The sequence below is a fragment of the Spinacia oleracea genome, chromosome 4 (assembly GCF_020520425.1).
Source record: "Spinacia oleracea cultivar Varoflay chromosome 4, BTI_SOV_V1, whole genome shotgun sequence".
Classification (NCBI taxonomy): Eukaryota; Viridiplantae; Streptophyta; class Magnoliopsida; order Caryophyllales; family Amaranthaceae; genus Spinacia; species Spinacia oleracea.
The window spans coordinates 12,248,744-12,266,269 of record NC_079490.1 but is presented as its reverse complement, the minus strand read 5'-3'; the positions used below and the strand labels follow the sequence as shown (position 1 = coordinate 12,266,269).

The window sequence follows — 17,526 nt, the reverse complement described above, 5'->3', positions numbered from 1 at the left end:
CTTCAACCAAGAACTATTTATGCATTCAAATACTATAAACCACTCATACATTCCAATAGAAAGTCGTTGTAGTATAGTGGTAAGTATTCCCGCCTGTCACGCGGGTGACCCGGGTTCGATCCCCGGCAACGGCGATTTTTTTGTTTACTTTTTTTTGCAACTGGATTCAAATACTACAATCTAGTAATCTACCATCATGACAAATAAAGTCAATAAACCATATAATCATGACAACATTAGAAAACCCCAAAAGAAAAGGACAAAGAAAGATGCACATGACCTGATGAAACTCATGCAAGAAGGACAGAAGGACAATTTGGTTTATTCAATTGATAATTGAATGTGAAAGGAAAAGGAATGCCCCAAATTCAATTGTTAATTGATAATCAAAATGCTGAAAACAAAACCAATTGTTAATTGATAATCAAAATGCTGAAAACAAAACCGAAGCTTCAATTTTGATAAATTTCCCCCTTGGATTTGACTGGTAGGCAATTGGCTTCGGAGCTGAGATAATTACAATTCAAGTAAACAGCATCGCCGATATTCCGATAAGAAGGAATTGTGGAAGAAACAAAGGGGGATTGAATGAAGTTTGAAGTTTGAAGTTTGGCGGATAATTTCTCAAAGAATTAAAAAGTTTGGCCGAAATTGGGGTGTGTATTTCTAAAGCGGTAAAACGTTGTGTTTAGGTTACTTGGACTAGAACATACTCGTATTAGGTGCATGACCGTGTACGTGGGCACGTGCTACACTCTCCCATATTTTCTCCTTTTGTGTGAGGAGTAAATGTAAAAGAAAACACCAATTGGTATAAAAATATCTTTGGGTATATGGTGCATGATGCATCTAGTAGACTAGTAATATTCATTCTCAGACACCCCCGTCCTTTGACACCATAAAACTTAATTTTAATGGTTTGTTTATTCGTAAATTGAACATATTAGGACTATTTATAGCTTATCAGGGATTATGTAGGAAATAATATTGCTAACCGCTCTTATAATTTGGGAGCCACGTCCCCTGTTTTGCAGAAGTTATAGCCCTCGATTAATTACTATTACTCTATTAGCAATCAAAAGCAATACGTCCTCTGCCTCGATTTAATTGTCGTAATAGATTTTTGACAGAGTTATATACAATAAGTTATTGTGAGATTAAGTATAGTTTATATAAATGTATGTATGGCGGGGGATAATAGAAAAAAAATTAATTGAATGTGGGAGCCTATAACATTTGATAGTAGGAAGAGGTAGTAGGGAGAAAGAAGTAATAAAATATTAGTGGGTTCATTTTACTTTTTTAATAGGTAAGAAGAAGAGAATCATACTGAACCAACACCTAGCACAGGTAAATCAGCCTAGCTACGCAGGTTTTCGATTGAGTCACTCCCAAGAATTTTGCAGTTGATGGGGCTCGACCCTGTGAACTCCAAGTCACAAGATGAGTTCCCCACCAACTTATGTTAATTATATTAGTGGGTTCATGCCAGAAAAGGGAGTATGACAATATAGTTGTGATATATGAAAAAGGAATTTGCGATGATAAATTGGGATGGAAGGAGTATTAAACGAATTTTCTTTGAGGGAGATAAATTACTACTCTCATTAAGGTTTTGCAGAGACGTGTTCAATATTAGGTGAAAATTCAGTTGCTTATGGAAGACATCTACCAACTGCTTACTCATTTTGATAATTTATACTATATTAAAAAGCGTTATGAATAATGTCTATGTGTCACGAACCACCAAATAATTCAACGAGGTTCGAACACCAGACCTCAAGCGTGGATGATAACTCTCTATTTTGCTCGTGAGCGGAATGGTATAAGCCTGCCTCATTACCATCTTAACCAACCACCAATATTGGCTTAACTCTTCACTTTAATTTATAAATAAATGTTAACATGAAGTTTAAAACAACTAAATTTTTATGTGCCTTTATTTTTTATGACTATTTTGGAATAAAACTAATAATTAAATCATTAAGACAACCGTAAAGAAACATGATATTACAAGTCTCATAAGTATCAACTATACAAATGTCTTGCATATATCTAAGTTGATGTTTATTAATTTGAAACACTTAGTTCCACCAAAAAAATATACAAATTGTAAGTAAGATGATCTAATTGAAAGATGGCTTGGAATGACAAATGACGTAGTGTGTTTGTGTAGTTGACGAATTTAATGATTCTTGTTCACTATGGAATGCACGTATTTTCGTCAAATATTAAGCTCAAGAAAAATCTAGATTTTTTACTATTCAGTGTAGCAACCAAGACATCGTCCGAGCCACACACAATCTATACTATATATTAAAAACGTGAAATGGAGACACCAAAAGAAAAATTTGAGTAACTCATAACTTCATAAGTCATAACTCAAAAGTCATACGGAGTAGTGGACTGGAGTACCTCATAAGTCATAACTTCATAAGTCATAAAAAAACTCATAACCACAACCACGTGAATAACGTTTCCATATCCACAAGTACCACCACAAGATCAAAAGAAGAAGGATTTGTAGGGTCTATTTAACCACAAAAGTTAATTAAAATTTAAGCGCGTTTTGTTTGTTCACCATTTTCCAACAAAAAAATCAAGAAATAATCCAACTCTAATTCATGTTTATCTCCCCGAACTTTCCTTCTCTTTCTATTTTAATACAGTTTATTTAATGTCTGCGTTACTAAAAGTAGAGAACAGATCGCCTTATTAGGAATGAGTGAATGCCAATTTTCAAACTTTTTGCAGAAATAATAATTTATCAGGGATCATGTAAGAAATAATAATTTGGGATCCACGTCCCCCATTTTGCAGAAGTTATAGCCCTCGACTAATCATGTAGGGACCTCTTGCGAGGGTTAAGATGAAGTTTGCTCCAAGGTGCACTAACAAAGTAGCGGACATAATGGCGAAGATGTGTCGAACGGATGTAATAGATAGACTTAACGTAGATTATTTTGAACTCCCTCCGAGATATGTTATGGATGTACTTTTGGAGGATAAACCTCCTTAAACAGACTTATAACGGTTTAACTATGTTTATTTAACGTTCCACGCTTTACATAAAAAAAAAGGAAAAAATTGAGTAACTCTTAACTTTTTTTTTGATAAAGAGTAACTCTTAACTTCACGAGTCATAACTCAAAACTCAAAAGTCATACGGAGAACGGAGTAGTGGAGTACCTCATAACTTCATAAGTCATAACCCCAACCACGTGAATAACGTTTCCAACTTTTCATATCCACAAGTACCACCACAAGATTAAAAGAAGAAGGATTTGTAGGGTTCATTTAACCACAAAAGTTAATTAAAATTTAAGCGCGTTTTGTTTGTTCACCATTTTCCAACAAAAAATTCAAGAAATAATCAACTCCTAATTCATGTTTATCTCCCCGAACTTTCCTTCTCTTTCTATTTTAATACAGTTTATTTAATGTCTGCGTTACTAAAAGTAGAGAACAGATCGCCTTATTAGGAATGAGTGAATGCCAATTTTCAAACTTTTTGTTTGCTGGTTGAAATCAACACAGAGACTCTAAAACCCCACTTCTCCCAGGTACTTTTCTCTCTCTTTTCCTCGTATTTTGCCTCTATTAGAAGCACACAATTCGTTATTTTGTTTTTTGGGGTTTTTGTTTCTATTAAATTTGGGATGTATGATTGTCAATTGACTGATTTTACTGGTAAAAAAAGTGGATTTTTTTCCTGGAAATTTCTTGAATCAACATTCAACAATGGTTGTCTGAAAATTGGCGTTTGACTCAATAGTCAAAATTAGAACAAAGGGGAAATGTGGAAACTTGACTTTTTTTTCTTCAATTACCAAGTTCAAATTTGGAGTTAAAAGTAAGTATTTAACTCGGGGTTTAGTTTTTTGATTGAATACTGTGATGATATGACATTATTGAATTAAATTATGCCTGTTTCTGAGATTTGAGGGTGATTAGGAGTTGATTGGTTGTTGTTTAGTATAGATTTGGGTAATGTGGGTTTTCACTCTGAAATTAATGGTAGAAGAAGGAATTGTTGATCACTTTTCGAGGGAGACTTGCCTTCTTATAGGAGGGTATTTCGTGTTTCGTTAAGTTGTATTAAGAGAATCGTAATGAGTTTGTATGTACTTCTAATGTATATTGATTATCTTATGTTTACAACAATGCTAATACATTTCGAGTACCAAGTTTGAGTTCTACATTAGACTTTGTTACCATTTGTTGTTACCTATGCTGTGTGGCTGTGAGTGGTGGTGAAAGTTAGGTACCATTTGTTGTTACCTATGCTGTGTGGCTGTGAGTGGTGGTGAAAGTTAGGGAAGAAACTGTTATATGGTAGTGAAAATGCATTAAGATGGATATTTTTGCGGGACAATACAACTAAAACATTCCTTCTCTCAATTGCTGAACCTTATGATTCGAGCCATAAGAGGAAGAGGAACAAATCAATGGATGAGGAAATTGTTGTAGAGAATGTAGTCTACTATCCTCGATTTGTAGCGGGGGAGGGGGTGGTGTCTTTTTCCACAGGGAGATTAGGGAGATTATAGACTGAGGATGGTAGGGTGGGAATATGGTGTCCTGGAAGAAATTCGGAGAGAGTACTATGCATCTCATAGTATATCTTGTTTTCTCGTTTGAACATCATATACTTGTGATATCTCCTTTCGCTTGGCTTTTTGTCTCAATCTGAATATCTAAATACAAATGAAAGATTGATATTCCCTTTTAATTGCTGGACCTTAAGATTTGAGACATAAGAGGCCGAGGTACAAATCAGTTGATAAGGAAATTGTTATAGGGAATGTAGTCTACTAGCCTTGATTGGAAGTGGGGGGAGGGGAGGGAGGATATCCTTTTCCACAGGGAGCTTATGGAGTGAGGATGGTTGGGTGAATCTATAGAGTGTGATGACCTAGAGGGTAAAGGAAACACGGAGAGAGTAATATGCATCTCGTAGTTTATCCTGTTTTCTTGTTTCAACATCATATACTTGTGATGTCTTCCTAGTCCCTTCTCTTGCTTTTTTTTGTCTCAATCTGAAATTCTGAACATATAAAAACAAATGAAAGAATTGCAATTCATGGAAAATGGGATTACCAAACATCATCAACTTGTTGAGTTGTTGTTTTATCAAGGGACTGTGAAGATTCAAATAATCATCAACTTGTTGTTCTTTAATTCTCTTCAGTGGGTGATGATGGATAGGTGTCAATGCTTGAGTACTCCGTTTGTTTTACTTGACTGTTAATATGCTATATTTGCATGTCAGATTTGCATGGCCCGGTCAGATGTTCCAACAATCTTGCCAGCAGGTGTCATATGGTGCATGGCTTATGTTCTTGTTGCAATTATCAGCTCTCTGCGTGCATGTACTTTAGTCTGCTTCTGTGTTTCAAGTTGGTGAAGCAGTTTTAACACAATTCAGAATCACTTTTTACTTTGAGTTTACTGGTTAGTGAGCTCTGCTGTTCAACACTTCAAATCTTAATTTCTGCTTGTTTCCTCTTAAAAGTTTGTAAGGTTTGATTTTTTATATGATCAGAAAATGGAACAGTTGATACTTCATACATATACCGAAAACCATACAATACGATTGCAAAATACTTATGCAGTTGTTGTCTTGTTGAGCCAGAAGCTGCTAATGAATGTGACTTTTGAATGTGCTGTTACAAACTTAGCAAAAAATTATGAATAACAGATGTCATTATAAATCGGCTATTTGATGGTTTGATATCTATAAGCTGAATCCTAATGACATGCATAGCCTTTATGCCCTGAGGTACCTAGGTGATTTCAGTATTTCACACTCTCACACCCTTCATTAGCTCCAAGCTTTATTACTGATTGTTACTCTTAATAAGTCACTCAGTCCAAAGGCCAAAACTATATTCTGGACTTAAGTTGATTAGTGATCTCTCTCTTCAGGCGATCAGGGCCGTAGAATATGATCTGAAGGGGTGCAATGGTCTGTGGTCATCTGCTATACAGTCCGTAACCTAGGGATTATATTCTGTTTTCATCTCACTTTCATGTTCATCAGATCTTTTTTCCGAAGTCAATTTTATATCAAACGGCACAATGGGATTATATTCTGTAGTTCCTAACTTCCTATTACTTTATTGCCCTAAAATAATTTTACTAAAGTGATTTCATCTTGATGTAAATACTGCAGGAAATTTTCCCATCAGAATGTACCTTCACTTTTATGAATATGTTTTGATATAGTGTTCATACTTCGTAGCACGTAGAATGAAAAGTTTCATTATGCACATCATGTTTTATAAATCTGTTTCCCCGTATCTCAGTTGCCACGGAAATTAAGTGTCACTAAGGGTACCACATTCGTTTGATTGGTGACAATGACGATCTCCTACGACGATTCATGTTAGCCGACCCCAAATCATTTTGGGACTAAGGCTTTGTTGTTGTTGTTGTTGTAAGGGTACCACATTCATATTATCTTCACTTCTACTGAAAACTGAAGTGTAATAGTAAGGAATTCGAAATGTCTAAGAGATGGTTTTGACTCGAGTTGGTATGATTTGTTATGCTTGCATTTAGAACTAGATAGATGATGGTCCTGTACTAGAACATCATAACTTTTGCAAACATAAATCCTCGTTCCATTACAAATCTTTTCGGTGGAAGTAGCATAGAAATTGTAAAGCATCATTGAAATGGAGCTGATACTACATCCATATCACGTAATTAATTTTGGTTTTTGTATTTGTTTTTTGCAGTGATTTCGTCTGAAGGTCCAGAAATCAGACATGGATAAGTGAGATGCTTGATGCAAAGAGATGAAAGTACATATATTCTCCGTAATTATTGAAAACTCATATAGTTGCGCCACTGTAGTTTAGGCAAGTAGATTCACCCACTAATACATCAAAAGATAGTTGAGCAATTGTGAATATATGAGAGGCTGCAGAATGCAGATTACAGGTTATCATGTTCAGGTAGAGTTTGACAGTGAGCTCTGAATGTCCGTTCATGATATAATGGTTCTCATTTTTGTGATTCAAGCAGGAATTTCCCGGATAAGTGCTTTGATATAAACGACTTACCCTTATTTTACATCAATTAAGTTGCTTAGCCAAAGTCTTAATATCATTTATGTTTATGCTCATACCAGAAAAAATCAAACTTAAACGAAAGTGAGATGGAAACTGGAAAGTAATCCACAAGCCCGGGTTGGTTCGTTATCGTTTTTTGTTATCAGTTTTCTAATTGTTTTTTTGTTTTCGGTACATTGGTATGGAGTATCAATTTTAGTCCAAACGTAAAGATCAGTGTTGTACCTAATTTGAATATGTGATACAAAAACAAATAATTGCGAAATTGTGTAGAACAGCAGGAAAAATATAATTATACGAGTAACAAAAGTACTATTATAAAGAAATTTGCCATTACATAAATGTTATGAACAGTAAATCAGCACAATTTATTTAAAATTCTAAACCTCTTAATTGCAACTGCTATTGAACCTGAAAAAAAAAAAACAGAAAACCTACTATAATTGCATTGCATGGTTATATGCTTATTATCAAGTACTACTACTACTGTAACACAATATTATTATGGTTTAAGCACTTGGGGCGGGAGCAGCAGCACCGGGGCAGACGAGGGTGTGGAGGAACTTGACTGCTGGCCTTGGGTCGTTTTCGAGAACTGAACAACATTGAGCACTTGCGGAGCCGGGATGATTACTGTTGAATAGATAAGTATCCAAATCAGTTTTACAAGCATCAATTCCAGCAACTATCTCAGGGAGATTAGCAGGCAATGGTGGAAGTGGCCCTGTGTATTTGGGTCTAGGCAAGACTCGAGGACGATGCGGATGCGGATGCGGCAAAACATGTGGCAAACGGTGAAATGGGTGTCGGAAAAAGGTTTCCTGTTGCACATCTTGGCCAAAGGCTCCACCTACGAAAAGAGCTAGTAAACCAACGAGCAAGATTGCCTTGTTCATCATCTTTTTTTTTTGTAGGGGTTTTGCTTTGGTTTTTCTTGGAACGTACTTCTCAAATGGGTTTGATGGTTGATTTCTGTGATTTTGAAAGTGAGGTTTAAGGGGGGTTTATATAGTTTTTGAAGCTATGGTTGAATAAACCTAAACTCTATAGAGATAGGTATTATATGCAATCCTATAAGATAGAAATTTTAGGAATGGTATTTGATTCAATCTCTAACTCTGATCTTACATATCTGGATAGGTTTAGCCGTTTAGGCCTTTAGAAATCGAATACGGATAGAAAATCCAAAACTATAATATTAATTCTTAGTTTTAGATATTGAATAAAACACTAAAATATTGGATAAAAATTAAAACTAGAATTTTATCAAAACAGTTTTTAGAAATAAACATCAATTATCCATTAAGAAACTTTTTTATCTTTTGAGATTAGATTATACTTGCATAGACCTGGTCGGTTATAAAAATACTACGGGATGGATAATTCTTGTTATCAATATCAAACATTCAAACTCCAACCAACAAAACCCTAATGTTTTGGAAGTCATTATCTTGTACTTTCAAGTTATACGTACCAAGTATAAATCAATAGTGCTTTTTTTGTTAGGTGTTACTTGACAGAGTTATATTTGTATTAGGATATATTAATATTAATTTTGTGTACGTAAACTACTAAACTCTATATTTACGTCGTACTAGTAGTTAGCATAGAGTAAAAGTACTGTATTAGGAGAGTCCCTAAAACAGTGCCGTGAGAATAAGGATTGAAAAACTAGGCAAGTGAAGACAATTGACTTGTTTTGACTCTTGACTCTATTCACATACTCTAATTTGACTTCAATTAAGGATTTAAACTTACAGGAACTAAAATCATGTGATATCTTATATTCATCTTACTAAGCAATAGAAAAGAGTCCAAAATAATGGTAATATTGATAATGATATGTAAGCACATCCCATGAATGGAACAAGGTTGCGGATTGTATGACTAACAAGGCGAGAAGGTTAAGTAAACACTTAAGTAAAACAGAACACAAAAGTTTTTGACCATTTGAGAAAAATGTATGGAAAACAGCAATGTCTTAACCAAAACAGAAGGTAATTCATAGATCCTCTAATGATCCAAACAAACTAGTTTTGCCTTTGCAGATGATCTCGGTAACTGCATAAGCTCTCTTGACATCTTTAGCTCTGAAATGGGGTCAAGATTATCACACTCGAACATCAACTTTTCAAGCACAACTGAGATTCTGAGCACAAACTCAATCAATTTGAGCTCCGCACTTGATCCTGTGATACCTGTAATTTCCGCCGTAAGGAGATGTCCAAGCTTAGAATTTTCATCGTAGTCAAATTTTTGCTGAACATAGCTTTTGCTCGGAGTAACCTGTCCACGATCACACATAGAAATCACACATATAGGGATAACAATGTATGTTACTTACTGACCTTTATCACTTTGCTAAATTGTACTTCTCTGTTTTAAAATAATCTTTACACTTTCCGTTTTAGTCCGTTTTATTATGTTTTTTTACGCTTTGCTTTTTGACATGAAAATTTACTATCTTACCCTTCTTACCTCCACACGGCCAAAATATTGTAAAATTTTTACACATTTTTCTTACTTTATCCATTTGTGTTAATATTTGTGCAAACAGTAACTGTAAAGATCTTTATGAAGCGGAGGTAGTATTCATACTCCCTCTTTATATACTTACTGATATTTCAAGATCTTTGATGAAGGGACAACTTTGAACCATGCAAATTGTGGAACAGAATACATCATAATCACCCAAATCAAGTCTTGTCAGGCTAAGCTTCTGCAGGTGAATAAAATTCACAGCAACTTTTTTGTTACTACCTGCAGCCAACAACTTGCATAACAAAGAGAACGGATATATATCAATCATATAGGGACCGGGCCAAACTATAATAAATAAATTGCATAACAAATACTTCGTAGCTGTGGATTTCATTTACCTTACAGATGTGACCATTCAATTGAAGGTATTGAAGCTCACATGGCTGCGTTGCAAGAATCTTAATCGCGCCAACTATTTCCATGTATGAAGCATTCGCCTCTAGGAATAAAGACAGTGAAATTTTCTGAAGACGAAAGAAATTCTCAAATGACAGTGATGTAAAACCCAATGACAGTTAAGTTTTGAAGAAAAGGCAACTGATGTATAACCAGATTAGTAATGCCAAGACAGTACCCAAGACTTAACGTAGTAAGTTTGGGACAACTTGCGATAAAACTGGTGAAAATATCATGTTTGAATTTGATAAACAGAAGCTCGAGACTCCGAAGACAAGCAAAGTTAATAGAGTAAATATTAGTTGGTGGAGTTATCAATTCAAAGAAACTGATACTCAGTTTTACCAGCTTCTGGCATGCGAAAATATGAGAAGGAATTGGTATCTCATAATCAACAAACGAGTTTACAAGATCGATTTTTTTGATCCCGGTTTTTGAAAGAAACGAAATCCATTGACTAAGATTAAGGTTCATCACTTGAATAGGATCGTCTGGGATGTAAAGATAGAACTTATGAATAGGGCCGTTGTGATGGAAGAGTATATTGCTGATGATGTTGCTGGTCTTTTGCCAATCAAAATGTCCATTTGATGTATTTTCTTTCCAGAATGCTTCATCGAAGACGAGGTAACTATGAGACAACCATTTCTGCCTCCAATTTTTTGATAGCACACTTGTTTTAGCTGATGTTGATAGTGGTAAATGTTTCAGGATTTTATCAGTCAGAATAGTTGGTAGGTTGCTGATCAAATCTTGGTTTGATTCAGGGTTCTTGGGGATTTTTTAGAATATTTGATTTGTTGTTAGAGATGGATGATGCCATTGTGCAAACAACTGAGAGATTGAAACAGAAATTTGGCTAATTATATTAAAAAAAGGTGCAAGAAGTGATTAATATAGGTGACAATATTACTCAGTTTTTAGCCCGTTAGAAAAGAAATACTGAGTACGCCAGTACTCCGTATATATTGATTCATTGGACGGAAGTTTAACAGTTAAGTGTTGTGACTTGTGGTTGTTCCAATGAATCAAGATTTTTGATTGTTTGATGAGATGTTAATAATAGTAAAAGAAGTATAAATCAATATCTGATTTGTATTTCAAGATACATATCATCTCACTAAACAACAAAAATAGTCTAACGACAAACGATAAAGGACAAAATCAAATTTTTTTTCAAATGGCATCCGTTTTTGAAAAATGGCATCGGTTTTTGAAAAATGATATTCATTTTTCCAAAATGATAACTGTTTTATAAAAATGGCATCTATTCTTTGAAAAGTGGCACATATTTTTAATGTTTGTTTTATTCCTATTTTGTTGTTTAGTGGGATGATATGTATCTTGAAATACATATCAAATATTGGCCTCTCTGCCCTCATAATAGTAATAGTAATGGGTGGGATGAATCTTAGAGTTCAACTTCTCGTTTTCTCCGAAACAATAATTAAAGTTTGGGTTTGTTCAATGAATCATCACCGGAAAACGAAATAAAAAAGTTAATGTTAGTGGACTTTTGATTTAACAGTTTAAATGATGTTGTTTGTTCCAATAAAAGCTGCATGTTGAAACTCTTGAAATTCATCAACAATTGAGAATTGGAGGTATTTATAAAGCTACATTTCGGGTAATTCAATCTCTCAGCAGTAAGTGTCAATTAAAATGGCTTCTTCCAACATTTCTCTGAACACTACTGATGAAGTTAATCAAGATTTGATTAGTAATCTTCCACCAATCGCCACTGAAAAAATTATGAAACGCTTGCCAATTAGAATGGCAGCTAGGATGAGCGTGCTATCAACAGAATGGAAGAATAATTGGTTGTCTCTTAGACATCTTGTCTTTGATCAAACTTTCTGGGAAGTAATCAGAGATCCACAACCAGTATATATCTACGGAGCAGCAGCAGAAGCAGAAAAAGTGAGCAGAATTGTTAGCAATATACTCCTCCATCACAACGGCCCTTTACAGAAGTTCTATTTCTTTTGTCCACTCTATGTGAAAGGAGAATGTATCAATGTCAGTCAATGGCTATCTTTTCTTTCGAGAACCTCTGTCAAAAAAATATATTTTTTAAATTTTAGTAATCTTATCCGTATGCCTTGTCATATTTTTAAATGCAAAGATTTAATGAAATTGAAACTCAGGCGTTTTGTTCTGAATCCCCCACCTCGTGACTTCAAGGGCTTTGCTGATCTTCGTAGTCTTGAGCTATTCATGGTAAAATGCGATCCTGATATATTTGGGAGTTTGGTCGCGGGTCCAAGGCTTACTCTGTTAAAACTTGAACATTGCATTGGCTTTGAACATCTTATTATCGATATACCTAGTCTTAAAACCTTAGTTATCAAAGGCGCATTTCCTTATCTTAGTTTCGAAAATGTTGTACGGCTTGCAACTTGTTGTAAACTTCAACATCTTGAATTTTGGGGTTTGTGTCAGGTAAAACTCACTGCTTTAATAACTGCAGGAATACTTTGTTCTCATATATTTCAATCTCATATGCTTTTCTCTTGTCATGCAAGTTCTCGGCTGCAGGTGGTGTTGCAAAATCGTTTCCTCTGAAATTTAACTACCTGAGTAAGCTTTGTTTGATAAGCCTAAATTTGGGTCGCATTGATGTTTATCATTTTGGTTTTGGCATGATTCAGAGCTGTCCTTGCATCAAGGAACTTGAAATTTCGGTGAGTTGTATACCATAAACAATGTCTGAGTGTCTGACCTGTATTTTTAATTTTTAGATATACTGATTTATCTATTTTTGACATTTCCTTTACATTAAGCATGTACTTTTAATTTGCAATAGAAAAAGTATATAATAATATAGGTTCTGTATCCCTAATCCCCTATATGAAGTAGAATAGCTGGAAATTTTCATGTTTAATTTGAAGACTTGTTTAATCTTTTGTTTAACACAAACCGATTGCTTCTTTTACACAGTTAACATCAAACAAAAATACTCTGGTACCGAAACTTGAATACGATGACAACTTCAAGTTGCCCCATCTTCGGAAGGTGAGAGTGATGGGTATTAAAGGATCATTAGCAGAGCTGAAATTCATCGAGTATGTGCTTGCTATATCAGTCGTGCTAGAGAAGTTCTTCTTCGAGTTTGGATATTTAGAAGATGCTAATTCAAAGAATCTGGTGTTAATGAATCTGCTGCAGCTCCCTAGAGCATCTCCAAAGGTGCAACTTGTTTGTTTGAAGCAATAGAGGATCGATTCAAAACAGTATTTTGTGGTGTTTGTAACATGCATTGTTGTTTTCCTAGCTATTTTGCTTGAATGATTAAAAGAACTATCTTGTGTCATCATTAGTGGTTTTGTCGAAAGACTTACTGGAATAATGAAGTATCATATTAGATCTTCATGGAACAACTTATTTGTTTGATAGCAACATCTACCTTAAATTAAGCAACATTCACATATATATGAAGTGCTCACGTGAAATATTAACCGTTAGCCCACATGAGAATTACTTGCTGAAGCTAAGTGAGTAAGTAACATAATTTATGAGAATGGAGGTGCTCAAATAGAAACGTACTACGGCATCATGAGAATTGCCTACGATGATTTTCCTCAGATTAACGAGTTTGCGAGCTTTTGAGCCGAACACCACTTAGTTTGAGTTTGGTTTGTTTAGTTACTCAACTTTTAATTTAAGAGCTCAAGATTGGTCCATTAACAAACGAGCTCGGTCACTTTTATTGATTTATTTCGAATGTTTAGAAGCAATTCTATTCATAACCCCCTACTTACCACACACACTTATTCCTTATCTTTGTCTCACCTTATCTTTCTTATTCATATCTCTCATGCACAGTACTAAACACCCTCATATAACATACTAGTAATTAGAGGGACAACTTAATAAATAAAGTTCTCGAAAGCCATATTTTGTGAAGAATCATCTCATTATTATTTTATTCTTGTTGTGTCCGTCTGTAATGACTTAAAAAAGCAACATAATATTACGGAGTATTTTTTTGAAACAAAACCCTTCGTTGTTTTTATAGACAAAATCTAAGTAAACTAGTATTGCTAACCTGCAGCTGGAGTACGGAGTACGTTTTAGTTTTGGCCCAAATCCACAGGAGGCAAATCTCAACTGTACGTGGCCCGATGAGTCATAACAACACAAGTTAAAAGTTGTACAGGAGCGTAAATTTTTGGATGTACCCGTGTACAGCCAGAGTTGGTTGTACCCCATCCAAAACGAAGTCGTTTTGTATTGTTTAAAATGAACATTAATATACTGGTATAAAAATGAACATTTACTATTTTGGAAATGAACATTTATTTATTTATGAACATTTACTATTTGGGAAATGAACATTGACTATTTTAGAAATGAACATTTATTTATTTGGAAATGAACATTTATTTACTCTTTCAAAGATGAACATTTATCTAATTATTTGGAAATCCTCATCTATATATTATACTAAAAGAGAGGAAATCAATGTGGTGATGACAAATGTCACTCATTGATTGGCCTCTCTTATAGATATAAAAAAAAGTATTTTGTTAACTTTCACCTTATAAAGTATGTGATTCTATTTTCCTAAAACAAAAAGATGTCATTCTATACATGGGAAATATTTTGTAAAATATTTTCTATATTTTGTTAACAAATATAGCCAATATGATTATCTTTTTATAAAAAAATAGTCCATTATACGTAGTAGGATTATTTTTTTAAAAAAAAGTTAGTAATCTACCAATTTGTACTTACATAATATATTAGAATACAAATAAATTAGAAAATCAATACAATATGAATAAGAGTGTATAATAAAAAGTTACTGTAGTACTTTATATCTATATAATATACTAAAAAAGAGGAAATCAATGTAGTGATGACAAATGTCACTCATTGATTGGCCTCTCTTATAGATATTAAAAAAATTAAAAAATTAAATAAAATACTTGATGCTATATTTATTTTGTTAGATTTTACCTTGAAAAAAATATTTCATTCCCTTTTCCTTAAAATAAAAAAGATTACAATCTGTACATAGAGAATATTTTTAAAATTATAAATCTTTTTTATATTTTGTAACAAATATAACCAATATAAGAATAATAAGATTATCTTTTTTATATTTGGTAACAAATATAAGATTATCTTTTTATAAAAAATTAATCCATTGTACGGAGTACATAGTATAACTTTTATAAAAATTTAAAAGTAGTCAATTTATTTGTATTTCGTACTTAATTGGGCGGCAATAGACGAAATTTTATTGTTTAATGGGGTCAACAAATGTATGCGTGGCGGACGAAGGGGCGATGATGGATTTTAGATTGTACCCGTCTGAGTCGTTAATCTTTCATCTAACTTACATATTATAATATTTTTTTTATTTACTCAGTAACTCTAATCAGACAAACGAATTTTCAGAGGCTCCATAATAGAGTTTTAAAATTCAAACTCTCTTACCAAAAAAAAAGTCGAGTTTAGGGGTGGGTGTGGATACATGGGGATGGGGGTGATGAAAAGGTGATGGATTTTATATTGTACCTCTCGAGACGGGGGTTGAGAGGGGTGGGTATCCTTCTTATCGTGGATGGGAGGATGAAGATGAGAATTGTAGGTGGGTGCGGGTGTGCAAGTCTTCCCCCGCCTCAAAGTCATCTCTAGCTCAATAAAGTACATGGTCTAGATAGATGTTAAGTGGCCGGGTAATCAGGTTGACGAGTGACTGTGCAAGTATTAAGTGAGTATTAATAACGAAGTGAAAGACGGGTAAGATAACTTACGCTTGACACAAGTGGTGAATGAGAATGGAAATAATTTTATCTATTTACCATGTAATACCCCGAAATTTTAAACTCGATTTATTAAAATTAAAAATATTTATTAACTTAATTTCGTTTTAATTAAATTATGAATAATCGAATTTCGTTATTTTATTCGTTTTTACGATTTATTTTAAACGATAAATTTATAAACGAAAATTATTTATTTTCGTTAACGATAAATTTATTTATAAGAATTATTTTTACTTAAACATTTCTATTTTTAGCAATTTCTGAAAATTACAAACAATTTCTGAATTTTTGCCGAAATTGTGAATTTATTAAAAAAAAAAAAAAAAAAAATCAGTTTTCTTTCCCCATTTTTTCTTCACGCAGCCTTTTTCCATGGAAGTCAAAGTTCCTTTACAGATGTCTCAACTATTCTTCAATTACATCCACGTATCTTGTATAGCTTCCCTTAGTCATCAAAAATCCCAGACTTTTCTTCACATCTGTCAACATAAACAATCTCAATTGAAATTGAAATTACGCCTTACGACAAAGAACACCCATTCACACTATAACTACCTCTCCCAACTAGGCAGAAAATGAGAAAGAAATCAAACCCAAATCATCAATAACAATCAACTCCAATTGCAATTCCAATTTCAATTTCATACTCCCCATTAAAAATAATGATATTAACTCACCTCCCTTATCTTTTCTCAAACCACCACCACCACTTGTAACCACCACGAGCAGCACCACCTTCGACCACCCTACTGCACCACCACCACCTGAAACCGCCGCCCCTCCATCAGCGACGAGCTTCCCTTTCTCCTTCTCCTTTTCACCCACCACCGCACCCCGTCATTCCTTCCTCTCGCCCTCCTGCCCTGTTCTCCTCCGCGCCCAGCAGCCAGCGGCCAGCAGCGCCACCTTCCGGCGTCTGTCTGGCCGGAGTACCGCCTCACCACCGGGCCGAGCTACGGTCCTCCCCTTCCTCCTCCCTTTTGACTCCCCCTTTTTCGTGCCCTGCTATTGTTTTTTTCTAAGGAAATCAGTTTCCTTTGGAAACTTTGGTAAGATCAATTAATTTCCACCTTTTTATTCTCTCTTTATTCTATTTTATTTTATCTTTTTTTTAATCAGCTTTATTTACCCATTTCCTAGTTTTTGGAATCTTTGACTTAGTTTGATGATGTATACTATCTTAGTTTGGAAAACACTACCTAGTTACCTACGTACATGTTTTTATTAATATATATGCTAAAGTATAGTATTTAAAATTTCTACATTATTTCATCATAGATAATTTAGTTTCATTATTAATATGTTAAGTTAAAAAAAAATATAAGTATTTTAATATTCTTTTATATTATTACTTATTTTCAAGAAAGAGAGTGTGATTTATGTTAAACTTTTAATAAAATAAATTACTAGCTTTATTTAATTAACAAAAATAAAATTTATATAATATTTCCATGTAATCGATTTATGGAATACATAAATATATTTTTCGATTAAATTTCATTTAATAATATTTTCATCAAATTATGAAATTATATTTATTTATAAAATCTTTACTTATAGAATTCATTATTTATAAAATATTGATTTTAAATAATAATTTGTCGATTCAATACTAATACAATGATTTAATATTTGAAAGAAATTGGACTCGGGGCTCAGAACGAACGAACCAACGAAAATCCTTAGCAAAGAATCGTGAAAGTGAGGTAACGGCTATTGCTAGTACCCGCAGT

General features: G+C 33.8%; 1 protein-coding gene, 1 long non-coding RNA gene and 1 other non-coding gene across 5 annotated transcripts; all 3 read left to right on the top strand.

Annotated features, from left to right (window-relative positions):
• Window positions 1-62: 62 nt before the first annotated feature.
• TRNAD-GUC (transfer RNA aspartic acid (anticodon GUC)) lies at window positions 63-134 on the top strand. Its single transcript has one exon. It is a non-coding gene; the product is annotated as a tRNA-Asp (tRNA).
• A 3,177-nt stretch (window positions 135-3,311) lies between these two features.
• On the top strand, window positions 3,312-8,188 carry LOC110779799 (uncharacterized). 3 transcript variants are annotated; one of them, XR_008919079.1, is made up of 4 exons: window positions 3,312-3,563; window positions 5,273-5,454; window positions 6,744-6,962; window positions 7,612-8,188. It is a non-coding gene; the product is annotated as an uncharacterized lncRNA (long non-coding RNA). The 3 variants fall into 3 exon arrangements; XR_008919078.1 differs by having other exon boundaries at window positions 7,594-8,188; XR_002531234.2 differs by having other exon boundaries at window positions 3,319-3,563; window positions 6,744-8,188.
• A 3,490-nt stretch (window positions 8,189-11,678) lies between these two features.
• On the top strand, window positions 11,679-13,382 carry LOC110780124 (F-box/FBD/LRR-repeat protein At1g13570-like). Its single transcript, XM_056841379.1, has 4 exons — window positions 11,679-12,027; window positions 12,142-12,458; window positions 12,542-12,700; window positions 12,957-13,382. Exons 1-4 carry the CDS (start codon window positions 11,679-11,681, stop codon window positions 13,230-13,232), a joined length of 1,101 nt encoding a protein of 366 aa, XP_056697357.1. The 3' UTR covers window positions 13,233-13,382.
• Window positions 13,383-17,526: the final 4,144 nt, after the last annotated feature.